General features: G+C 37.7%; 1 protein-coding gene across 2 annotated transcripts in view; it reads left to right on the plus strand.

Annotated features, from left to right (window-relative positions):
* Positions 1 to 26,840, plus strand: part of USP22 (ubiquitin specific peptidase 22) — a 54,161-nt gene that overhangs the window by 8,319 nt on the left and 19,002 nt on the right. For both annotated transcript variants that reach the window (XM_032230558.1, XM_032230560.1), the window contains exons 2-5: positions 3,742 to 3,874; positions 9,059 to 9,172; positions 9,639 to 9,683; positions 12,587 to 12,688. In XM_032230558.1, the coding sequence (XP_032086449.1) occupies positions 3,742 to 3,874; positions 9,059 to 9,172; positions 9,639 to 9,683; positions 12,587 to 12,688 (394 nt within the window). The remainder of the gene's footprint in view (positions 1 to 3,741; positions 3,875 to 9,058; positions 9,173 to 9,638; positions 9,684 to 12,586; positions 12,689 to 26,840) is intronic.

Here is a 26,840-nt window from a genome sequence, read left to right on the forward strand (position 1 = left end):
ATGACTGTGCTGCGATATTATTGAAATTATATTATTATTGCACTAACCTAATACTTTGTAGGGTTACATGTTACCCAAGTCTATAATAAAAACAACAAGTGGAAGCTTACCTCATAGAGTTTTAAGAACTGAGATTTTGGATTTATTGCTGTTTCCTTTTTGTATTTTTAAAGCTAGTTTTATAGGTTGTCAGAATGGGATAATTCAACTAATTGAGGGCAGCATGATGCAGTAGAAAGCCTTCAATAAACCGTAATCCAATGTAAATGCCTGATTCCTTTTCTTTTTAAAAGAAATTTCTAATACCAATTAACATTTTTTCTGTTTTCTTTTTTTCCTTTGCTCTTTTGGACTGCCCAAACAAATCATTTCATATCAGATCTGCATTCCAGTTATCATTTTCACTAGTAGCACTGCACTGACTTTGATGTGGGCTAATTAAATTTACATTTCCTGCAGAGAGTTTGCAGTGCTTAAATAAATCAGAATTGAAGAGATTGCTTGCTTGCTTGCTTGAAAAACATGCAGTAAATTTCTAAAGGTTTGATCTATATTTCATTTAAGTGATAGGATGCAACTTGAAGTAATAGGCAGGCTCCTAAAAGCATCGCTTTCTGTTTCAGCCCTCCCCAAATCCTAGGAAAAGTACTATTTTCCTGCAGTGTGATCTTATCTTGTAAATAACATTTTAGCAGTATGGGCAGCATTAAGTGAACATCCCACTCAGTGGTTAGGTAAGTAAGGCTGCTTACTTTGTCTACTGCGTTACTATTCAAGTCAGGTGTATCTGAAGATTCCATTGGTACACTCCTTAATAGTGTTAGGGTTGGGGTTAATAGAATATTTTAAAACACTGTCATGACTTGCTGACACAGAGAAATGATGAAGTCATCAATTTTGATAATCTGTTTTAGAACATACCACTGGCTATTGCAAGTCATCGCCGCCCCATATGAAAATTGGCTACTGCAGTGATGCATTGCAGGATAAAGTCAGCCTACAATATGTGTATATTAAACATGGTTCTGAAAGCAACAGGACCTGCAACCCGAACTATTTTTCTGTCTCGTATTTTGCAGAACATATCCTTTCAAATACACAGGCAGGCAGCCTTTTCAGCCTTATTTAAATCTGCAGCCATGTTAGTACATCACGCAACAGCCTAACGTGTGTCTTAGCTGGGGCTCCTCCTGCAATTGGGTGTGGCTAATGGGTCTTTTTTTCCACCACCATTGAGAAAAAAATTGGGAAGTGTATCCTATTATAGATAGAGGTAGTCCTTGATTTATGACTACAATTGAGCCCAACATTTCTGTTGCTAAGCAAGACAGTTGTGAAGTGATTTCCCCCCTCCCCATTTTATGGCCTTCTGTGCCACAGTTGCTAAGTGAATCACCACAGTTGCTAAGTTAGTAACACAGTTGTTAAGTGAATCTGGCTTCCCATCGGCTTTGCTTGTCAGAAGGTCGCAAAAGAGGATCATGTGACCCCGGGACACTGCAACTGTCATAAATGCAAGTCAGTTGCCAAATGTCTGAATTTTCGGAATGCTGCAACAGTCGTAAGTGTAAACAATGACTGTAAGTCACTTTTTTCAGTGCTGTTGTAACTTCAAATGGTCACTAAATGAACTGTTATAAGTTGAGGCTTTACCTGTATTGCTTGATTCTCTGGGGCAAATCTGATGATGAAAGTGAGTATATAAAGCAAAATTGTCTTCACTTTCCTCCCCGTATTTTGTATCCATATTTTAGTTGATAAATATTTTATAAGTGCTAGGAATTGTGAACTCTGCCTTTTTTTTGGTATCATTGTTGTTTTATAATATACGATGCTGTATTGCTGCTATAGTTTACTGCAGTAGAACTGAAATTTAGTATGAATTCAAAACGCTTTTAAAATAAGCTTGAATCTTGGCAAATAAAGCAGATTTTCAGATAAGTGCATAGGCTCATCTATTTCTCATTTCTCTTGAACAGAACAAAGATGTTGATATAATTTCTTGTTAAGTGAACTGCTGAATTCATATGCATCCACAACTCCCTGCCCCTAATTTATGTTGTCATAGTTTAAGCCATGGAACTTGTGGTTCTAACTTACCTTGAGGACATCAAGTTGTGGTAGTGACATTTGAAACAGGGACTGATTTCTTATTATAGTAAGGCAACTAATGATGGCACTGTTCATAGAAGCCTCCAAAACAGTGTTCATAAGTATATTTCTTCATCTGAATGGGTTAAACCACTAAATAGTGTTGGTATTTACTAAGAGGAATGTTCTCAATTTAGTGCTGCACTGCAGACTAGAAACATTTCCTATAAAATATAGTTTTGTGAGAAGAAGCACTGCTAAATTTCAGAAATGAAAACTTCTACATTTTAAAACTCCTAGGCAACATTTTATAAGAGCTTATTGCAAACATTTATCTAATTATTTATCTTTTTATATAAAATTGTGACTTAATAACAATATTAGGATGGTAAAGTCCTGTTATATTCAATAAGCCTTTTAATTTACTGTGGCTTATATGCTGCTCCAGTCCAGAGGGACTCCGAGTGGCTTACATTCCTTTCTTTCGGTAAGAAGATTAAAACAACAGAACAATATCACAAAAAAGAAACACAACTTACAATAGCAAGTACAATTACAAATAAAACTCTGGCAGCTGATGAATAATAAATGCCAAATCCCTCTCTCAGGGTTTTCTTTAAAGGCCAAGTTTTTATCGGCTTCCTAGTTTGGTGTAGTGGTTAAGGCATCAGTTTGGGATCTGGGAGGATGGGAATTCTAGTCCTGTTTTAGGTGCAAATCCAGCTTGGGCCAGTCACTTCCTCCCACGCTTTCTGAGAATTGGACATAATTGCAAAAAAGAAGGAAAAAAAGCAATAGGGTAAGAACTAATCTGATTTGGAGGTAAATTATTCCTCAGAAGAAGAGTTGCAGCTAATATATCTCAAGTTTATTATAGTTGTGCCAATTTTTCTTTCATGTTATGCTCCCTGATCCTTGTTCCACCTTCTGGGGATCTCTGTATCTGGAATTTTAGGGGACATTGATGTTTAATAGGCACTGTATATGATCTTTATGCTGTTATCCCTACTTCATCCATCTACTGTATATGTGTGGTTGTGCATGCCTGTGGCTGCATAAAGTTAAAAGGAAGTTTTCCTTTTCCTTATATTTTTAATAAAAATATATTTGTACAGTACTTTTTACTTTTGCTTGCAGCTGCTGAAAAAGGGAGTGGGAATTATTGTTCTTTGGGCCACATAAGTCAAAGCCAGGATGTGATACTGCAGATTTTTTTTCTTTGTCATCATCACTACCCCCACTTTATTAGTAACTAAATCCTCAGGATATGAGTTGCCTTGTCTTTCTCACAAACCAGCATTAAGAGGAAGGATGCCATTGCTCTCCCGCCAATGGCAATGGAAGAGTGGCAATGGAAGCAGAAGGACTACAAAATAGCTATGTCACAGCAGAAAGTCAGGATCAAAAGAACGAGTGGTACAAAAGGCTGTGTGGCAGTCGAGGGACAGCCTTTCTCCCTATCTAAACATACCAAGTTCTTGACCCAACATTTTTGGAATGGAATTGAATTCACAATCCCTTCTGGTTTTGTTTTATTATTAAAACATATAAATAATATCTAACCTTAAAGTTCAAATTAAAGCCTGGTTGTAGATTGGAAAAATGATGCAATGTTTGCTGCTTTTAATAAACATCTTGTTTATATTTTAGGCAAAGTCGTGCATCTGTCATATGTGCGGTGCCCATCTGAACAGACTTCATTCTTGCCTGTACTGTGTCTTCTTTGGCTGTTTTACAAAGAAACATATTCACGAGCACGCAAAGGCAAAGCGACACAACTTAGGTAAGTAATTATCCTGGATTCTTGCATTAAAATTATTTGTTTATGAAGGCATGAGCTTTACAATATGGAAAATCCTGCAGTTAGATTGAATAAATTCAGACAGGTTGTCTTTTCTGGCTAAAGAGAATATTCCATATAATCCAGGCAGGAGGGTGTTTAAAAAAAAAATTAATATTGAAACTACCCTGTAATTATGGCCATGATTAATTGAAGCTAAATATGTTATAAATAACCAAAGAGCAGTCTAATAGAAATAAAAGTTACAGTTTCTCATTTTTATGTTCTCTACTGTTATAAAATCTGAAATTAAAGAAAAACTTGCGATTCCTGGGGATTCGTAGCTGAAGAGTTCATTTTAACCAAAAATAGAGAAACGAAACACAATTCTTGATTTGAATGGGATTTCAGTATTTATTAAATGATGCAATTTTTTTGTCTGAAGTCAAGTGGCCTGTATAACCTTAGATAGTTTCAGACTCTTTTAACATCCAAAATTTCATTTATTTGTAGCGATACACATTTTTTATTGAGTTCACTTCAGAGCTTTCCCTCAAGGTTTTCTTTAACCCATCTATGATTTACATATTTTATAACTGCTGTATTTTGACTGAAATAGACATTTAGCTGTAGAACCTCTTTGTAGGTTTCTTTTTACTGTTGTGTATTTACTTTGTTAGCCTCATCTCCCTGGATTGGCAGATGCTCAGCCTGATAGGATTCACCCAACAGTATGTCATCTTCTTATCCATGTCTATGTAAATGCCCTACTGTTTAAGCAATTATATATAATTCCTTTTATTTTTTATACCAATCTGGAAACTCTTAGAAGCCAAGAAGCCTGCATTGCTCACCTATAAGTTCAAATACTTCTATTTTGAAGAGTAAATCCAGTAATGCTTGCAATGGCAGCCACTATCTACTTACTGTGATATGGCTGTTGCTGCTACCACCACCGCTGCCCTTTGGCTCCAGTCAGTTACAGGTAGTCCTCCACTTACAACAGTCTGTTTAGTGACCGTTCAAAGCTAAAATCACACTGTAAAAAGTGACACGACCATTTTTCATATGATCATTGTGGTCACATGATGAAAATTCAGGCAATTGGCAACTGATTCCTATTTATGACAGTTGCAGTATCCCGGGGTCATGTGATTCCTTCTGACAAGCAAACTTGAGGACGTCAGATTCACTTAACAACCATGTTACTAACTAAGCAACTGCAGTGATTCACTTAAAAACCATGGCAAATTGGGTTGTAAAATGAGACAGAATTCACTTAATAAATGTTTCGCTTAGCAATAGAAATTTTGGGCTGCATTATGGTCGTAAGTCGAGGACTACCCGTTCTCTCTGACAACAGTAGTTGCAAAACATCACTCCAAATCAGGGATGGGTTCCTGCCAGTTCTAACCTCTTCTACAGGAGAGGTTCCACAAATCTACAGTGCCGTTTAGAACCGGTTCCAGCTCCCCCCCCCCCCCCATCCGCACATCATCAAGATGAAGAGCGAGAGGAGGAATTCTGGGAGTTGAAGTCCACAAGTCTTAAAGCTGTCAAGTTTGAACATCCCTGGGGTTTTTTTTCTAAAGGGTTAGGGGTGCAAGGGTCTTGTAATTTGACAGCTTTAAGACTTGCACACTTCAATGCCAGAGTTTCTGAGCCAACATTTTGGCTGCTAAGCAAGAGCGTTGTTAAGTGAGTTTCACCACATTTTACACGTTGGTCATGCCCACCCGGTCAGTCACATGGTTGGCAAGCCACTCCCACCCAGTCACATGGCCAGCAAGCCACTCCCACAAAGCAGGCCACACCTACAGAAGAGGTTCTAAAAATTTTTGAAACCCACCACTGCCCCAAATACAAAATCACTATTGCTCAGCTCTGCTTCCAGTTCATTCTCAACTGGGCACATACCAGAATGAACGAAATTTCTTCTTGAAGCTCTTAGTGACTCTGCTTAGCTAACAGCAGTCTCCATGGAGACAAAGAGAAATTCAAACTCCAGAGACCCAAATGCACATCATTAGCAAAAGCAGTTTTTTTATATATATATTTATATATTTGCAAAATGAAGTATTTGCACGTTTTGCACCCAGAAGTCCAAGAAGAAAGGAGTGAACATTTGAAGGATTTGCCACCATGTTTTACAGGGCTTGTCACTGACAACCTTCTTTCATAGGCCATAAGCATTGGGCTCACATTTTTATATTCTGAATTGTGTTCTGTCTTTTTCCACATGGTTAATTTGGCTGGTATTGAACCTTGCAGTAAATACATCTCCTGATCTCTTGTGGTAGCTGACATGAACTTTGGTAAAAAGCTCAATTTTTCTGACTGCGGTAGCTCTTGCTCCATTATCCCTTGAATTAAAGAAGATATTATTTATGGTGCATTGTCAAAAACAAGTTTGTCTTCTTCAGAGGTTTACCTATCCATACAGATGAACTGTACTCTTTTCAAACTCTTTTCAAACTCTTTTTTGAAATAAAAAATAACCACACCTTTATTGCTCCTTTGGAAAAGCAGGCCAGGTAGCTTCCATATATTTCAGCAGGGCATAAATCTGTTAATAGTAAGAATCTTGAACCCTGAAGGAACTTTGCCCATATTTCAGACGTTAGCATCTCTTACAATCTCGTAACCATGTGGCAGCAAATGAACCTAGGTCAAAATCCCTTTACCTGTTTTGAACAAGTGCAAAGGCAAGGATGCTAAATTTCAATTTGGGAAATTAAGATTCCAGTCTCTACCCAACTGTGACAGTTGCGAAATAGCTACAATTTCTTACCATTTGTTCAGCGCTGTCATAACTTTGAACAGCCACTGAACGAATCGTCGTTAAGTGCGCACCACCTATAGGCACACTAGTGTAGGAATCCACCATTATTTTCACTTTTTTTTAAAAAAAAAATCTCAATTTGTTTAATATATTAGTCATACAACGTAGATAGCTCAGTCTTGCAAAATCTGTCTCACTGTAGACTTTTCAAAATCTGCATTCCAGCATTCAGATGACTTTTGGAGTGTAAACTGTAAATCTTTCTGGTTAAGGAATTGAGTTATGGGTATTCTCATTCCTGGCAAATAGGAGGCTGGATAAGTGAGGCCAGATTGGAATGGAAAGAGAATAAGCAGACTATCAATAATGGGTCTGTTACGTATAGGCTACCATAAGAAGCCATCTCAGTGGTTGCTTCCAGGATGTGAATTAATAAAATAGTTTAATCACTGCTAAAACATCCAGTTTGATGCAAATTAGGCTGATTATCCTGGATGATTTGTATGCCTTTATACAAATATAAGGAAACAAAAATACATAAATACAAAAGGGAAAACTTGTCAGTGAACAGGGATTGTGTGATTTGATGGTGGATGTGTAATAGAATCTGTTCTGCTATTTTATATTTTTATCAAAAGCTTCATGAAGATGACATTTTTTGCACTCAATTTTCAAATGTCAGTTACACCATTTTTATACTAGAGAGTTTTGGGATAAATGACACTGCTGTCTTTTGTTTATTTACTCTTAAATATTATTGCAAAATTACTTTGATTTGTAGCCAAGTTGCAGAGTAGAACATACATTAAGATCTATAAGAAATGTTCCATTTTTAACAACACTGAAGCTTTATTTTAGAGTAAAACATTCAGATAATCATATTGTAAGGCTCTTGACATTCATCCACCCATTATATTGCTATAGCAACAGTTAACTTGGATGGGTTATATAAGCAAGAACTGCATTCTATGCTATAGTTAAAACTGATGTTTTTCATTTTAAAAATCATTCCCATTTTCTTGTTATATGAAGAGAAAGGAATGTATGTGAAATTAAGATAAACAAACCTTCTCATTCACCTTTTAGATCAATGAACAGCTTTACCTGTTAACGCTAGTGTGCATAAGTTATTTTGTAAGCAAAAGCAATTCCAACTTGGTACACACAAAGATTGTATTTTTATAAAAAACTGCTTTAAAGCTAAACCTCATATTGAAGCCCAGTTATTGGGTGAACCGCCTTTTCAAATAAAAAGTCTACGCAAATCCCATTTAACATGCTATGGGAGTTGGGTGTCCCTGACCCTCTTTCAGATCCATTAGTAAATCTGCCAATTAATGATGGGAACTACTTTTATTAAAAAAAAATCCTTTATCTAATGTTTGGATTTTCAGTTTAATCTAGTGGAGCTAATTATTTCAATTTCAGCAATGGACTAGAACACTTGTTTGTAAATTGTGATAGAACAGTATTAAGCAGCAATTTAACCTAAGATTTTTGAAATCTTTGTTCTTAGTTTGGTATGACTTAGTAGAACATCAGACTATGGAGAATATGGAAATGTTACAAGATCAGAGTTGTATGTGTTAATCAATCTACTCTTCCAATCACATGTAACTTAATTGTTAAACAAGGAAAATAGATATATCCTCATTGTAAAGGGGTTTGTTAATCTTATTTTAAAATTTAGTAACTTTTAGAAAGCTTTTCCTGGTGAAAATAAATTTCAGTTTTCTTTGTATTAAAAGATAACACAGCTCATTGTCAAATTGAAGCTCCATTGATTATAAGAATACATAGGCAACACATTTTGAAGCTTATTACTAGCCTTGATCTATACCTAAAATTGCATGGCTTTGTAGATCTAGCATGTGTACCATTCTGGACTATCAGATAATTCTTGATTTAAAATTCGTTTTTAGAAATTTGAGATTTAGCTCTCTCACATTGCTCAGAAACAGTACAATCCGCAATTTCTATCTTTCCTTAACACGATGGAATTTTTTGAGGCTTGCAGAAAAGGTATGTCCAAGCACAAAATAATTCTATAGATGTTTCTCTGCTTACTCTTACTCTCTGCAGGCTGATGAACAAAAACAGTAACATAGAATCGATTTTCACAGGGAATGTGGAGCTGTGCCTAGGCTGCTGAGAAATATTTTCATATCATTGGTTGTCGGAGATTCATACAGTCCCTTGGAATCTGTGATAATTTAATCAGGAAGATTTTTAAATGTTGCTGCTTGTCTGAGGCTTGATGATAGACATATAAAAGCCATAACATTTGTCATGTGACAGTAGTCCAAGTTGCTAATAAGGAGAGATTAATTATAGAGAACTCTTTATTGTCTTAATTTTTTTTTAAAAAAAATGTTTCTTTTTCTCCATTCCTTCTCCTTCTGCAGCCATAGACCTTTTGTATGGGGGTATATACTGCTTTATGTGTCAAGATTACATATATGACAAAGATATGGAACAAATTGCCAAAGAAGAACAGCGGAAAGCTTGGAAACTACAAGGTTTGGTTTTCTTTAAGTATCTGCTTGAAAGAAGTTTTCATTTCAAGTCATACCTAGCCCTTTTATTCTTGTAAAAGAAAAATAAGAAAACTTTTAACGAAAGTTTTGGGGGAGAGAGAGAAATGTAGAGATTATTTCTCTTCAGGAGTTAAACTCAACACATCACGAGAAAGCATAGCCAAACTAAATTTAGGAAGAATATTTCAGTAAAATACATTTTTCCCTTGTGATTGTGCAGAGTTAACGATAAAGCAGAGTATTCAGATCTTTTTGGAACATAGTAGACAAAATTTTATATTTTTCATACAAAATGCCACGCTTTCCCTAGGCGGTTACTGTGCCAGCTTAACAAAAATGTCACTTTGTTTGCACATACAGTATGTATATATGTAGATATTAACACACAAATATATGTACACACATTTGTTTTATTCAGTTTTCTTTCCCTAATTCTTTTCTTTTTTAGCCTTCACCCCAACAATGATTTCTCACTACCAGTGTACAATGACAGGTAAGAAGTGTGAGCTGGCGACAGATTTCACTAGCAAGCGTCCCTTTTTACTGATTACCTGCCATTTTTCAGCAAGAGACAGAATTTGCAATGCTTTCCTATGGTAAAGAATGCATTTTGTGATCCAGGAAATAATACATTCTGCAGGACTTTCCTGTAGCTGAGTTGCTTCTCCAAAATATTCCTCCTTCACAGCAATTAAAGATTTTTTAAAAAATATATATCCCGTCTATCTAGAAGGAATTGCACCATTTTTAGGTGGTTAAAAATAGGTATGCACATTGCCACGGCATTGTTCATCATTCTCAATTGGCATTTTAAATCTTATTTTTAAAGTAGCTCAACCAAAGGAAGAGAGGGAGGGATAGTGGATCGTTCTAAGATAGTCTTGGAACAAGAAAACAATGTCACCAAAGACTTGGCAAAGTATCATTAAACTTCCTCTACATGACAGTCAAGTAACCCCTTATCAATGCCAAATTGTGCTTATTAATTCAGACGCAGACAGCTCTTTTGCTGAAATCTGGCAGTGATACCTCCAATACTTGAAAGTGAGCCCTCAGTTTGCTATATATGTTTCTCTAGAAAAACAAGGAGGGGTGGGCTTCAAAAATTTCAGCAATGGGTTTTCTGCCTGGTTGCTGGATGGGTGTGGCCATGTTGGACGGGGCCTAGTTGGCCTCCTGCACCACAGCAGGGATGTGTGGGTATTTTTGCCTTCCCCAGGCTCCAGAGACTTTCCTCGAGCCTCTGGGAGGGCAAAAACTGCTTCCCCCAGGCGCCGGAGGCCTGTTTCCGGCCTTCTGGAACTTCAGGGAAGCCTGTTTTTCCCTCTCCCCAAGCCTCCACATGGGTCCTGGAGTGAATGGCTTGAAATGGCTTCCAAAACTGACACTGCTCTTACCTTGCATCCAAAATGGGCCACGTGGAGACTCCTGGGAGGGGTGGGGTGGGAGGGGCCAGCCAGTGGTGGGATTTGGAGGTTCTCTGAACCAGCCATAACATGCTTTGGGTTCTCCTGAACCCGGGCAAATCCGTAGCAGCCCACCCCTGAAAATGAAGCATTTTACAGGAAGTCTTCAACTTTCAGCCCTTTTGATGGCTGGGAGGGCTGTTTTAACCATTAAAGGCGACATATATCTAAAGTTGAATGAAACCCTTTTCTTCCTCATTAAAATAAATAGTTGATAATTATGTAAGTCCTTGTTCTGTAAATATTTGTCTATGTATTTAACAATGTGCCTTTATTGTTTGCTCCTTACTTACAGAATTTTGTTTCTGCCATTAGCACTAATCCAAACAAATATGTACGCAAATTCATATTGATATGCCATGTCTAATACATGCTTACTGTGGATATAATTTCTTGAGATCTTCTTTAATCCACCCCTCTGGTTGATTTGTGCTAAGTACTTCCCTTCGAGCCAGTTGTTTCTGCATTCTAGTTTTATAAGATTTCAAAAATTAAAGCACTAGTCCTTTGAAAGAGCCAATAGGTTTCTTGTAAAAGCTCAATTTTTGAAAAGTTTTGCTAAAAGACCCCAGCTGAGACTTTTTATCTGTCACGGTAACAGTGCCTCGTTCATCTTTGCAAATGAAGACCTTATATATTATTTGTTTATAGTTACTCCATCCAATCTTTCATGGAAATCTACTTTAGCTTTATTTCCTGTAAGGTATATTTTCCTTTTGGTGGTTAGAATATTAGCTTCATAGTAATAGAAAAGCACAGGAGATTCTTGTTATTTGAGGTGAAGAGTAATCACCCCCCCTCTTTTTTTGGGTGTGTGTGAGATTGTAGAATATTTTATCATTTATTTATAAGATCATGTATCTAATTTGCATAGTCACATATACAATTGCATTGTTGGTGTATCAAATTGAAAATTTAAATGCCCAATAGGTATCATTTTATTAATCTGTTTTACTAACATCTCTGATTATAATAATTAGACTCAGAAAACCACCAAGATGACCCATTTATCCCCTTTTTTCAAATAGTTATCTCTTCCAAGCAAATTCATATCCAGAGTGTGCATGTCATACACATACCTGCATACATGTAGATATATACACACGTTCTCATAGACAAATAACAGTCATCTGTTTTTCAGCAATACCTTGTTAACTAAAACTTACAACCAGGGTCCAAAGAGCTGCTTATACTCAGTGGATATGTACAGTAATTGCCCAGTAGAATAGCTACCTTTCCTTTCATATTCTCCTTTGAAGCTGTTCACTCTTAAAAACATACTTGCCAGACTCAGGAGCTATTCTTTCAGGCAGATAAGCTTCAGCAGCCTTACAGAATTAATTGCAAAGTTGTTTGGCTCTCAGCCTATATAATATATGGTCCAGATTGCAGAGACAGACTGAGGGAGATATTATTTTTTTATATACTAAGGAAATGGTTTGAATATCACCCACGTTGTATTGGTTCTGTACATCAGCTTTTCAAAATAGCACATAGCTAGCTGCCTAATGAATTGGATTATTTATTATTTGCTGTTGTCATCATATTTTTAAAACATCTCTACACAAAGGTCATGCTTCAGGGGTGGCTTCACCGACAGCATCACTGTCTTAACTCAAAAGAACAAGCTATATGAAGGGCAACCTGCTATTGTGTTTTTAATTTAAAAGTATTTTCATGCACTGCTAGGAATAAGAAAAGGAGAGGTAATTGTTATTTTAAACATGGTTGAAATGCCAATACAGTCCGAGCAATAAATCTTGTATGTTTTTTAACTCGCATTTGTAGGAACATATTTAGAAGGTTAGAACTGTAGAGGAAATATATAGGGAAAGCTCTTTAATGAATGGTGCAGTTTGCATTCCAAAGTATCCTTATAGCTACAAGCAGTCTTCTGAAATACAGCCCTATATTTCTTTTCATTATCCAGGTATTGGAGAGAAGTATTCAACTTGGGAGCCAACCAAACGAGAGTTAGAGCTGCTTCGACATAACCCCAAGCGACGAAAAATAACCACAAACTGTACCATAGGTAAGGGAGAGAATTGCATTCTTCACTAAATTCTACAGTCACCTGAAGAATTACAGGTAGTCCTCGCTTACCAACTATTCATTCACTGACTGTTTGAGATTACGGTGCTGCTAAAAAAGACAACTTTACAGATCATGTATGACCTTTGCAGCGTCCCTCAGTCACGTGATTGCCCTTACAATCAATGCGCCTTGGTCTGTGTCTGACGTGTTTCCTCCTTTCTTTCGCCCTTTGCAGAGCAAGGAAGAGTTGAGAGAAAGGGATTGCAAGAGAGTAAGCTGTTTGCTCTTCTGTTCATCAAAAGCAATGTGATCATTTAGCCAATTTCATTGTATTTAAGCAATACAATAAAGATTATACTTATCATACCGGCGGCCCAGGGTTGGGAGCCACGGGTATACTGTACAAGTTTGCAGTACTCTCTTGAAACCTCTTTGTCTCCAATCTCTCTGCAGAGTGGCAGGGAAGCAAGAGGTTTTTGTAGTCTCCTTTGCCTGACTCTCTTGTGTGGAGCAGAGAGATTGAAGAGGGATTTCAAAGGCTGTGGTGCATTGCATTGCATCACTTTTGATGTATACAAGAGAGTAAGCAGGCCCAGACCCAATAGCTTTTTAAGCAAGGGGGAATGGTTAGGAGGCAAACACAGGCCCAAGGTATGAAACTGAGTAGCCCTACCTCTTTCCTGCCAGAAACCCCAGTCCTCATCATGATATTTCCAACTTAGTGGTAGAACTGCCGGTCCCAATTAGGGTCATTAAGCAAGCATTAATATTCAGGCTCCCTTAGTCTTTTATGTATTGATTTCCCGCGTATTGAACTTTGACCTCCCTATATCAAAATATTGATCTAGTCAATCTCCTTGTGAAGTCTTCAAAGTTGGAGGCTTGGATATTGTTAATACTTTGAAGGGAGCCAATTTTATCTTTTTTACTTACCACTTTGGTGATACTTACCTATTCGTCTCTTTTTCTCTCTCCTATTTTATGATCCTCTTATACTCTTTCCAAATTATTTCTCTTTTGTTCTTCATCTTTTATTTGGCCTGATATATTTTTGTTGCTCAGATGCTTTGTTGTTACTTTATCAATGTATTATTTCCCAAAGAAAAAACTGAAAAAAGGGTAAAATCTTCCCTCCCTCCCTCCCTCCCTCCCTCCGTGTTTCCTGCCTTTTCATTTCTTTTTTCAGACAGTTGCTCCTGTCCATCCAATACTAATTATAAGAAAAACTCAAGGCTTCCCTTATATTTTATCCAGTTTGTCTCTTTGTGTTGCTGTTCCTATTTTTCTGCATAAATCCCTTGTGGGCAGGGTGGGTCTTAACTCTTTTTGGATGCAACTGTTGTTGGCGTTATACACTTCCAAACTACAGTAAGTAAGGTATACATTCCATTTGTTCTCATGTTTTTGCAACTTTGGGATCCAAATACCCATTAAAAATACTACAGACTTGGAGTTGGGTAGATCTCAGTTCTGAAGTCAAATGTTAAAGTCAGTGTCTTGGGAAAGTGGCTTATGAAGCCATGTCTGTGTGCTGAAAATGATTGATGAAAAGTTGGTAGAAAGAATTCATTTCATATGCCACTAGGAAACCTAGGACGGAGTTCTCTACTGGAATGTTCCACTATTGTAAAGAAAGTCCAGCCTTGTGTCAAGTCAATAGTGCTGGACAAGATTGTATTTTGATGAATTGAAAGTCTGAATAGGATCACTGAACAACAAACCATTTTGCTTGCTTGTTCTGCTGGCTGTTTTGACTTTCGTTGAAAGGTTTCTAGCTTTCCTTAAAATAGAAATCCCTACACTCAGGAATGTGTGTTGAGGTGAGGAATCCAGAATGAAAAGGATAAGAGAAATAACAATTCTTCATTCTGCTGCATGCAAAATATTTAATCATTTGTATTATCTTTATGTCAGTTACGCAGTGAATGAAACTTGGAGTTTTATCAGTGAATATGGTTTGCATGAATTTTTATTTATTAGGAATCAAGCAAGCATGCTCGGATAAATTGTTTATATTTTCACTGTCCTCTGTGAGCAATTAAACTGTCCAGGATACCCCATCTCTGGTGGCTATCTACCCCTAAAAAATGCTCATTTTTTTCCCATTGGTATCTCTGTTTCTTAATGAATTCATTCAGAAATACACATCAGCAATCTAGCTCCATCAACATCCTTAGAACTAACTGGTTTTCCTTTAAAATTAGTTGAATATTTCCCAGCAATAATAATAAATGTAAGCCTTTATCATTAATCCTTTAGAGTTGTTTGAGAGTCTCAAGAAGAATTTAGTTTGTTTGTCTGGGGTCCATAGGCATTAAAGATCAAGTAGATTGCATATATCTATATTTTTTTTTGATAAATGATTACATGGTTAGACCTACAGGTAGTCCTTGACTTACAGCAGTTCATTTAGTGACCATTCAAAGTTACAACAGGACTGAAAAAAGTGATTTATGGCCGTTACAGCATCCCCACGGTAACATGATCAAAATTTTGGTGCTTGGCAACTGATTCATATTTATGATGGTTGCCGTTTCCCAGGGTCACGCGACCCCCTTTTGCGAGCTTCTGAACAAGCAGAGTCAACGGGGAAGCTGGATTCACTGAACCACCGTGCTACTAATTTAAGATCTGCAACGATTCCCTTACAGATGTGGCAAAGAAGGCCATAAAATGGAGCAAAACTCACTTAGCAACTGTCTCACTTACCCATAGAAATTTTGGGCTCAGTTGTGGTTGTAAATTGAGGATTACCTGTACGGAGATGCTTCAGCCAAATTTCTAATTCCGCCTTAAGTAAAGGTAGCTATTTACCCTGTGAGTAAGGCTCAGGAGGCAGAATAGGAATGCATAGATGCCAAAGCAGAATTAAGTAGGACATGGGGTTTTCTGGAGGGTCACCTTATATATTTAAATGGTCTGACATTAGGAGTGAATAGAAAGTTGGCAAAGTTTGTTGATAACCCCAACTTTTTCAGGATAGTGAAAACTTAAATCGGATTTTGAAGAGCTTCACAAGAATCTCCCCAAACTGGGTGAATGGGCAGCAAAATGGCAAATGCAGTTCAATGTAAGTAAGTTTAAAGTGATGCACATTGGGGCAAAAAACGTTACTTTCACACATAAGCAATTTAACTTAACTTCCTAATCAGCAGAGGGATTCTGGGATCACGGCAGACAGGAACATACTGTTCCAGCAGACAGTCGCTGTGAAAATATCCCTCTTCCCTCTAGAAATTATTACGAACATTCGAACAACTTTGTTATATATTCAAGAAGATTTGTGGTGTGATCTCTTGGAATATATGCTGTTCTGACATACCTTCAGATCAGATTTGTGGAAATGGGAAATGAGCAATACAAATATCGGGAGTCTGGTACAGTTTCCTTATAAAAAAATAGAGCATTTTAATTGAAAAGAGTGATGAGAGATTGATGCTCCCAGGAAGAGAGAGAGAGAGAGAGAGAGATTTCTTTGGTAAGAATTTCATACAATGAACTAGAGAAATGGGAAATTGTGGAGTTAAAAAAAGTATTTTATAAAGTATTGTTGTAAACTATCATAGCACCTTGATAATCATTTTAAAGCAAGCTGAATAAATAGACAAATAATCCACATCATTTATTACTTTTTGAGGCTTGTTTACCACAAAAATCTGTTAATAATATACTTTATATAAAAGGATGCATATTGGTTTCGATTCATTACAGCTAATCTGCAAACTTTTAAAATAGGTCCTGCATATAACGCTCCGAATAACTTCTGGCTTCTAATTCAGGACATTACTGTTCTGCTGTGTCATATCAACCTTATTCAAAATCAGAAGCTTGATAATGTTTTAAGTAGATTAATTTCGAATGCTTTCTAATTAAAAGGGGGGGGGGACCCTAATTCATTCTTCCTATTGTGCTGTATCTTATTCATGTGATGTAAATGAGCACATCAGATTAATTTCAGATACCAGGGATGTAAGCATGGTGTTGTGTATGTGTGTGTGTGTTTTCTCTTCCTTGCACAGCTTGTATTTTGTTACCCTTCCCCTTTTTTTTCCTCTGTAAGAACAGTCTTCCTGAACAGCCTTGAGGTATTAGCTAGAGAACAGTCTGCTTCTGATTAGCATATGAAGTTACTTTGTGGCCGAAGACTATTGTTTTCACAATAGGCAGAATTAGGCTTCCAAAGTACAGCGGTAATTAGCTAAAGCCACCTGGGATTCTCATTTGTTACTTCGCCAAAAAAAAAAAAAAAAAAAGGACGGACCTCTTTTTTTTTTTTTAAAAAAAGAGGAAAATGGAGGAGGAAATAAAAGGAGGAATGGAAGAGATGCCCCTGACAATAGAGACAGAACAGTGGCAGGTGTCTTTTGCAGCTGTGTGACATTTGGCAACATGACCTGAGGTAGGAAACATGAGTGGAATAAATATTGTAATAGTTCTTCAGCCTAAAAGTGGCACCAAGAAGGTTTTGTAGGTTGAAAAGTAATTAAGACGTTACTTCTGGTTCTCTAGGCAACATCCAGAAACATTGCTTGATCCTTCAATATTATGTAAACTGAAGCATGAGTGTCTGAGCATGAGGACAGAGGTGATGGGAGGATGTTGAAAATTGCATGAATGAATACTTTAATGACTACTTTAAAACTAGCTGGTTGGTGAACTGGGCCAAAAAAACCCCAAGCTTACTTTAAACTTGAGAAAGCAAGCGGAGGCTTTATTATATTTTTGGTCCAAATGTAGCATTAGTCTCTTAAAAGCCCATGGTTGAAAATGGATTTCTGTTAATTATGATGAACATACTGTAATTCAGAAGAGGTATTCTGTCTATATGAGACAGATTCTAAATGAAACATACAGCCTCTCCATTAGTGAAAAATGGATAGAATTCTTGCTAGACAAAGCTCTTTCTAATTTAACGCCAATTAACTCTTGTTTTCAGTTTACTGAGATCAATAAGGTAAAAAATAATATTTCTCTGCAAGTAGATTGTTCCCAGCGTAACTGGCTTGAATGGAAACAATCTGAATCCCCTATCTAAATTATTAACAATAATACCAGGAACCCATCCATTTAAAATATTTGTGTGTGAATCCAATTCTGCAATTTCTATTTTTACTCCCTCCTGAATTAACCCCCTTCTTTCTAAGTTCTCAATAGAATGGACCGATGAAAGAATAATTCTCAGTGTTTTATAGATGCTTAAGTCATGAAAATCTAAACCCCCTCTCTTTTTCAGTACCTGTTTTTTTTTTCTAATTTGAAAAAAATGCAGAATCATGACCTTGGTTTGGCCTGTGGTTTGTCCTTTCACTTATAATTGTGTTTTCAATTCTAATACCCGGGGCCTTTCCTTCTGCTACTTGATTCACATAAGTCATGAGCAAATGTGAAGCTTTGCTGTGTATTTCCCCCCACCCTTCCTTTCCCCCCTCCTTCTGCACACTCCCCAAAAGGCAAGTGCAGAAACTGCCAGAACGCTTTTCTGAAATCTGGCTGCTCCAGGAGGCTCAATTGTACCAGCCATCTGTGAGAGAAGAATCACACAGCTGCTTCCGAATTCTCAGAGGTTTGTTGGCTCCTAGAAATCTATGGACGACATCGACTTTTCGATCAAACGAAAACTCCCAGATTTGCTGCCCAGCAGGCTGCATCTAATCTGGTGATCGGGATGCAGTTCCCTTAAGTTGCATTCATAGGCCTGGGGTGATCATGTGCCTCAGTGATGCTGCTTGCCGATTTCTATTTACAGGATGAAATGATAAATCAGAAATTGGATAATAGGCTTCAGGAAGGGATGCCAAGTTAATATAAGAATATTTCTGCCTTCTGAATGAGTGCTTTTTTTTAAGGATTCATATTCCCTCCTTAATGGACAGAGTCCTAAAAATAAAAACTCATTCCTTTTCTGTTGTTCTATCTCGTTTTTTTTTGTTGTTGTTTATTTTTCACCAACACAGGGAATATAATGGTTGTGTTTGACACTCGCTGAATAAATTCTGACCGAAAAGCTATAATGTAGGTGCTGTTGATCTTAAGTTAATCTGCTTCATTTTTCTGGGTTTCCTATACAGTAGAACTGGTTTAAATCAATATAATCTTAAATCCATATCTTACTAAGCAATTCTTTCAGGAACTGCTCATATAATATAAAGAAATTAAGAAACATTTTGTTTCATTTACTTTGGGAATATTTAATCTTGCATAATGAACAGGGAAACAGAGAACAAAAGAACATCTCTGCTTAGTCATATTGCCTTACAATGCAGATAGTTCTCGACTTACAACAGTTTGTTTAGTGACCGAAAACTGGGACACATGGTTTTCAGAGTTACGACCTTTGCAGCATCCCCATGATCATGTGATCAAAATTCAGATGCTTGGCAAGTGTTTCATGCTTATGACCGTTGCTGTATCCCAAGGTCCTGTGATCTCCTTTTTGTGACCTGCTCACAAGCAAAGTCAATGGGGAAGTCAGGTTCACTTAACAACTGACGGGTTGCTAACTTATCAACTGTAGTGATTCACTTAACAACAACTGTGGCAAGAAAAGTCATAAAATGGGGCAAAATTCACTTGTGTCTCAGTTAACAACAGAAATTTTGGGTTCAATTATGGTCCTAAGTTGAGGACTACCTGCAATTTCTCCTTAGGGCCCCTATTCAGTTCCTAAGTGTGGCTTTTTATAAATAAATAGGTATATAACTCTTAATAGGATCGGATCCTATTCGATGTCGCAGTGATAGTTAGGCTTGCTGATACATTCCAGAATTGCTGTCTAGAAGGTACCTCTGAAGAAAAACCATTGCTGAAAAATCTTAGCAGTCTCATAGGATCAGTTTAAAACCCAGCTCCTTTGAGACAGAAATTTTGGTTAAACCACTGAAATCTCTTCTACGCGATATGTGTGAGTCAGAGAAGCATATGTGCATGCCTTCAGTTTATCTGGAGACAAACTTCAAAGATGAACTTAACTGCGCTGCCCCAGCTTTTGATTATGCTTCTTAATGACTCACCAGTTAGCTAAATTCGGATAACGGGAAAGTCTTATATTTCAAATAAGGATTCACTATACATTTCTCGCTGAGGTGTCTTGGCTCTGACCAATTCATAGGGGCTCGGTTTTCCTTTCCTGCCAAGGACATCAGCTTTAGAAAACTTGTTTTATTTAAAGAGTAAATTGCATGCATTTCTCTACTCCACCCTGGCTCTTCTTCGCCACCACTGAACAGGCTGTACAGTCTAAAAGCTGGGAGAGAGTCAGTGGCAGGAAATCAGATTCAACAGCTGTGCGCAAACCTGACAGCCTAATGATTAATGCACATTTTTTTAAAAAAGCAACTTTTTTGCAAACTGCTTCAAATGATGATGGCCTTCCATGCAGTAGTTTCCCTTTTCAAAGTGCTTCTTTCCACATGCATTGAAATTATAACTTCCATATAGCAATAGCACATAGAATTATATGCTGCTTTACAGTGCTTTACAGCCTCCCTAAGCAGTTTACAGAGTCAGCCTCTTGCCCCCAACCATCTGGCTCCTCATTTTACCCACCATGGAAGGATGGAAGGCTCAGTCAACCTTGAGCCTGGTGAGATTTGAACTGTCAAATTGCAGGCCTTGGATTGGGGGGAATTGTAGTCTGACACATCCCTAAATTGGGCAGCCTGGCCAAAGATAATTTGCAAGCCACAGGTCTCCATTGAAAACGAGTTAAAATGGATATGGCAAGCTAACATATGTGATCTGTTGGGATTCCTGCTATTCTGGGCCATACAGTGTATGACAGTCTCCACCAGATGCTTTGCATGACTCAGCACAAGGATCTCTCTTGTGGGAAATACAATATAGGCATGACTAAATCCTTTTTTGGGGCCTCCAGATGACCACAACGATTGCTTCCCGGTAGCACTTTAAAAAAAAAATCATGTATAGTTCTAATGACTTGTCTATTTTTCATAATTCATGAAATTAAGCTTTCCTTCAAGTTTATGAACGAAGGCCACTAATGATGCTGCATTTGTGTGGTTGTAGATAAGATGAGTTCTTGATATATTTAAGAAACTCAAAACCCCAAATACATTTCATTTGTTTGCTGGTCTGCATCGTGAGCTGTGATTGCATTTATTGAAATGCTGGCATTGGTAGCAGAAGCTGGCAAAACAGTGATTTTTGCTTTGTTTTATTATTGTAATGTTAATGAATGCTCTTCCATGCAGCTAAGCAGCATTAATCTCTTTCTTTTCTATTTTTTTTTGTTTGTTGTTGCAGCCGGCTTTGTAAATATTTCAAAACATTTAAGGAACCTCCATATCATGGTAGTGAAAGCAAGAGTGTGCTTTTCCAGCTGTGTTAGAATATTTAAACTGATAGCTGTTAACTAATTGCTAGTTAAAGAATGAGACCTGCTGTACGTATTGGGACTAGTGTTTTAAATTAAATTACTTGTCTGTAAAAATTGAGTAGGATTTAATGTTTATTTTCATTAAAAAAATAACATTTGCCCTTTGATAATCTATGTGCAAGTTGGCTAGCTGGTAGAGATTGGCATGAACTATCATCCTGTCTATATTTGTTGCCCCTGAATAAAAAGTAAAGGAGTAAAGGACTCATGTAAAATTCCTATTGATTTATATGTACTTGTAATGTTTTTAGTTTTGTACTGATGGAATATTTTAATGGCTTTGGATTTTGTTGTTGTTGTTGTTTATTTCAACAGTCTACTTGAAACACCCTGATAGAATATTCTGGGCATGCATTCATTGTTTCAGATGTGAAGGAAAACACATTTACTGTTTGTTTCTTGCCCCACTGCCCAAGGAACTGTTATAGGGTACCAATATTCAGTGGTGGAAACAGTAAGCATGATTACTGGGCTTCTGGAAGAGAATTAGAACATGGTCTGCTTAATTTTACCAAATTAGCTAAAAAAAAAAAGGCTGCTCGACGTAGACAGCAAAATTGTCTTTCAGACAATACCTTAAGTTACAGCTAAAGAAATGTAAACTTACCTAGATTCTTGAATAAACACAAAGCTCTAAAGGGGAGGGGGACCTTCTATAATCATAAATCACAGCAAAATGTATAATAATTCCCCTATCTTGTCAAAGGTGCTTATTTATCACAACCTGTTGTTTACAGTAAGGGAATATGGCAACTAAATACCTGGTTTTAGTACCACTGGAAATGTAAGAATTGCACAGTGTCTTTTTGACATGCTTTCGTACATACCAATATATAATATGTAGGGTTGGCTTGTAAAAGCTATTGGTAGCTGACAATGTTCTTTTCTTCACATTTTTTGAAACATGAACTCTGTTGTGAATAGTGATAAGAATATATAAGCAACATATGGTGAGTTACTGGGATGAAGGCAAAAAGATTTTATGTATGAACTGCATTTCGTCAGTTTAGTAGGAGTGAGTCCCATTTTCTAACGATGCCATCTGCACAAATTTAATTCTGGCTTCAGAACTCCAATCGAGTTAATATAAAATCTCCTCTTTATAAAATCTTCATTCTGTTACAAAAAATATGCGCAACACCAAATACATCTATATATTATCTCTTTATTTTACCATTCAGAAAACTTCTAATTTCCACACGGTCCAGAGGAAACAACCCAATCTTTAAAGAGTAATTGAATACTTCTATACTGCAGTAAGAGTTCTGTGGGTGCAGGTGATAACTGAGGTTAAAATTGACAATTTAAAAAATATATTTTTTACTAAAACTGTTCAAACTGGAAAAGCGTATCTTAAACAAATATGGTTTTCTGCTAAGCAAAATGTTTCTATGAATGGCACAGAGATTTATGTATGTTCTCATTTCTAGTTGACCGCTCAGTTGACTCCGTTTCACCTAAAAATAGGAAATTGAAACTGCATCTCCTTGGCTGGTTTGTTTATTTATTTATCACATCTCTAAAACCTCCTGACATCACAACAGCTCTCTTGGAATATTCTCTCCCTACGAGACATCAACTCTTTTCTTTTGCTTTAATGTCTGAATTAAGAGCATCCGACTTTCATTCTGTTATGTCTTCTTTTGCATCTACTATCAGTTCCGAAAGTGAAATTCCAACTAATAATGATAGAACATCCTCCAATTCCAGCAAGCGTCTCTCCGTTTTGGTCTTTGTACCTTTTGCCTTCCTGTTTTCACTTGCAGCACTTCTTTTGTGGGCTTTCACATTCCTTTGTTTACAGCTTTACCAAAATATTTTTAATCAGGGCAGTTGGATGTCTTCAAAACACAGATAGGGCAGGGAGTTTGTTTCTTGAGCTTCACGCTTGCAGCTTGTGGCTCTGATATTACAGAGCAGTAATGAAAACATGTTGGTGATAACTGGAGAATCCCTTGACCCTCTTGTTAATTCTTAGTGAAACTATTCTCAGTGATCCCTGTTTTCAGCCCAACCGCCTTCTTAATCATCACTTGTGTGTCTGATTCCTGACTTGTCAAGGAAAAAGGTTGGGTTATTGTAATTACCCTGTTTCTGAGAAAATAAGACCTCCCTGGATAATAATCCCAATCGGGCTTTTGAGCGCATGTGCCAAAATAAGCCCTCCCCCAAAATATTTAAATGCATGCACAGCGGGTCCTTGCCATTTCCTCTTGTTGCTTGCCGCGCAAACAACACAAGGTGTGGAGGCGAGGCCAGAGGGGGGGAAAAGGGAGGGGGAACATGCCCCATGCACCCACACGCCCTTACATAACAGCCGCTCCCGCAACCCTAGCCACTGGGCCCCTTCTGTCACACTAATGGCTGCCGCAAAAAGAGTGGCAGGCCCAGCGACGCACAACACAGCATCAGCCATGAGGTGACTACATTCGTCACTTCCTGCACCTCAAAAATAATAAGATCTCCCCGAAAATAAGGCCAAGCGCTTATTTTGGGAGTCAAAAGAAAATAAGACCCATCTTGTTTTTGGGGAAACACGGTATCTCTGTTGGAGAAAAACTCAATGCTTTATCAGTGGAGTTCTGGGAAAACTTCCCTTCTTCCCCCAAATTTCCCAGTCTGTCCTGGAGTCAGGAAATACCAATTTGCTCCACCATCTAAGTACCTACAAGGATCAGCCCTGCTAAGCTTCCAGGTTTATTCTTGGTTGTCTATGTGGTGCCACCTGTCATTATTCTTAGCCTTCCTACTTCACCTTCTATATAAGGCAAAAAAGAGTAGTAATGCATTTCTTTCTGCACCCCATTTGGTAAATTGGTAAAAACAGTGGATGATCTTACGTACAAGGATGTACGATAGACATCCTTTGGTGTTGATTCTAAATAAGGGAGACAGTTTGATGCAAGATTACTGCAGAACTCTTTCCGTATTGATCTCCAGTGCCGTTCAGGGCTGCAGAGTTGAACCACTTCCAGAATTTCTGGCAGAAAGCTTGGCACGAATTAGACAACAGAAAGTTTAATGACCCTGCATTTGCAAGTCACTGTTGCCTTTCCCCCTGTAGGTCTGCGTTTGCTATACATCCCATCTAGAGGCCCCCAGCCTGCTATTAATGAAGCTACAGTCCATCGTCAAGAGAGCTTCTCTGCGATATTCTTTCTAATCCCGCTTTAGGAATTTCCCGGTATTGAAATAGCTTTTGGGGCTTCAAGCAGAGATCTCCAAACTTGGGAACTTTTAAGAGTCATGGACTTCAACGGCCATGCTGGCTGGGGAACTCTGGGAGTTGAAGTCCACAAGTCTTAAAAGTTCCCAAGTGGTGGAGAACCCTGGCTTAAAGGCTAAGGTTCTGAAGAAATGCTTATGGAACTGGTGACGTTTAGCTCGAGGAGAAGACAGTTTGGTGATCATTATTTTATAAATTTATTGATCTCAGCAAACCCTGGAGACACTACAATATAAGCACATTGAATGAAAAGTAACACCACCCCCCCCCGGCATAACTTTACTTTAAATATGGATAGTTGAATAAATTTAAATGCAAATAATGATTGAAACTAATTCTTTCATTACTTGTATGTAATTGTCTACTACCATTCGCTATGCATGTCTACCAATGACAGGCAGACGTCTTAAAATCACCACAAACTCTACAGTCTGCCTCTTCAGTCAAGCCCTTACTTTTTTTTCTTTTCACCTCATCATTTGAGTCAAATGGATGCCTGCAGTGGTATTCCTTCACTTTGAGGAAAAGGTCAGAATAAGAGAGTTGGAAGAGACCTTGTAGGTCATCTAGTCCAACCCCCTGCCCAAGCAGGAGACCCTACTCCACTTCTGACAGATGGCAGTCCATTCTCTTCTTGAAAGCCTCCAGGGATGAAGCTCCCACAACTTCTAAAGGCAACTTCTGTTTCATGGGTTGATTGTTCTCACTGTCAGAAAATTCCTCCTTATTTCCAGGTTGAATCTCTCCTTGTTCAGTTTCCATCCATTATTCCTTCTCTGGCCATCAGGTGCTTTGGAAAATAGCTTGACCCCCTCCTCTTTGTAGCAGCCTTTCAATTATTGGAAGACTGCTATCATGTCTCCCCTAATCCTTCTCTTCACTTACACTGATAGAAGTTACATGATGCCAGATTCGGTCCTATATAATATTTGGAATAAGATTATGTGATCCAATTTCACAATTGACTCTTGGATAGCTGACGAGGTATGAGTCAGCCTGATGTTGCAGTATTGCAGCAGAATTTCCTTTTTACGCTTTCACAGTCCGTCTAATCATTGTGTTCAAGGCTTGGATGTTACAGTGTGGCACTCTTGTGTTGATAGTCCGGGTTCAAGGAAATCCATCTGAATAGCATCATCTACGTCCCCAAGAATTATAACCAATGAGCTTTCCTACCAAAGCCTGGACTGTGCATTTTGTTTTTTGTAGGTGAAGTTTTGTGGTGCTACTGCATGGAACAATTCTTCAATTCTGGCTTACATCAATGATCCTATGTTTCATTGGCTGTCACACGCGCTGAAGAAATTGCTCAGCTTCCTTCCTATGGCATGACAATAATTGCTGGCCAACTTCAACTCTTGAAGTTTTCACCTCTGTCATTAGCATGCAAGGAAGCCCTCTTCCACAAACCTTCCAAGGTGGGAGAACATCAATAATGTAAACCCCACCCCCGTGTTCCTGTGAAATGCCATGCCTGATAGCAGTTTCTCTTCGAATGATCCACCAATGGTCCTCAATCCATCCATCAACTTTTCTCCTGGGAAACCAGTTTGGTTGCTGTCACACATTGTCCACTTCGTTCTGGAACCTACAAACCAACTCTTTCTGGTTCATCGTCTCTTATATTTTTGGTCCAAGGATGCATAGTGTAAACATCGATGCTCTTACCATCATCCCAAACCTGCACTTGATGATGAATTTCAATTGGAGGGACTCCTGTCAGTCAAAAATTTAGTCACTGCATGTAACATGCCTTAATTCCCACCCCTTGAAGTGAAAGGAGATGCTAAAAAACATATCAGAGCTTTGGAGATATCAGCACTGCCATCTGTTGGCCATTTACAGAACTGGATGGATTATTTTTCATTCAACCCCTCTTGAATTTAATTTCTAATGTATATTTCACTACTTCTTGTTTAGATTTTTTTTTTACATACTCACAGGCAAGAAGCAAGGCTAAAAATGCAGTTGTCCTTCTTCTCTATTATCTTACATTTTCTTCTTCTCTATCTCATCTCTTACTTAAATCATAAATCATTTGACGTAGTCTGCCGTTAACCTTCATATTATATTAAACCTTGTCTTACTCCTATTGCTTTTTGTTGTTTCTCCCACCGTTTCCCATCATTAGACTCTTAACTGAAATCAGTGATACTAAAACTATAGTAGTTACACCTGAGTTGAGGTTACAACAGCCTCATTAGCGGCAAGGCTATTTCATTGGTGGCAAGGATATTTGTTTCTTTTTATGTGCACTTCTCTACAACACACCCTGCAGTCCAAACATACAACGCTGAATTATGGTCATAGGTTGAGGACTACCTGTGCTGTTAAAAGAAATAAATAAGCCTTGTCCTTGTTCCTTTATTCAAATCTATCTTCCAGAGTTACAGTCAGTAAGCACAGTGTATTAAGTGATCCATTTGTGTCTTATCTTGTGTAACGTATTTTGAATTGCTTCTTGTTTGGGAATTTGGGCTGGTTAATAAAGAGATAGCATTACTTTTTTGCTTATAACACACAGTTTCT

The sequence above is a fragment of the Thamnophis elegans genome, chromosome 14, assembly GCF_009769535.1.
Source record: "Thamnophis elegans isolate rThaEle1 chromosome 14, rThaEle1.pri, whole genome shotgun sequence".
NCBI classification, from domain to species: Eukaryota; Metazoa; Chordata; class Lepidosauria; order Squamata; family Colubridae; genus Thamnophis; species Thamnophis elegans.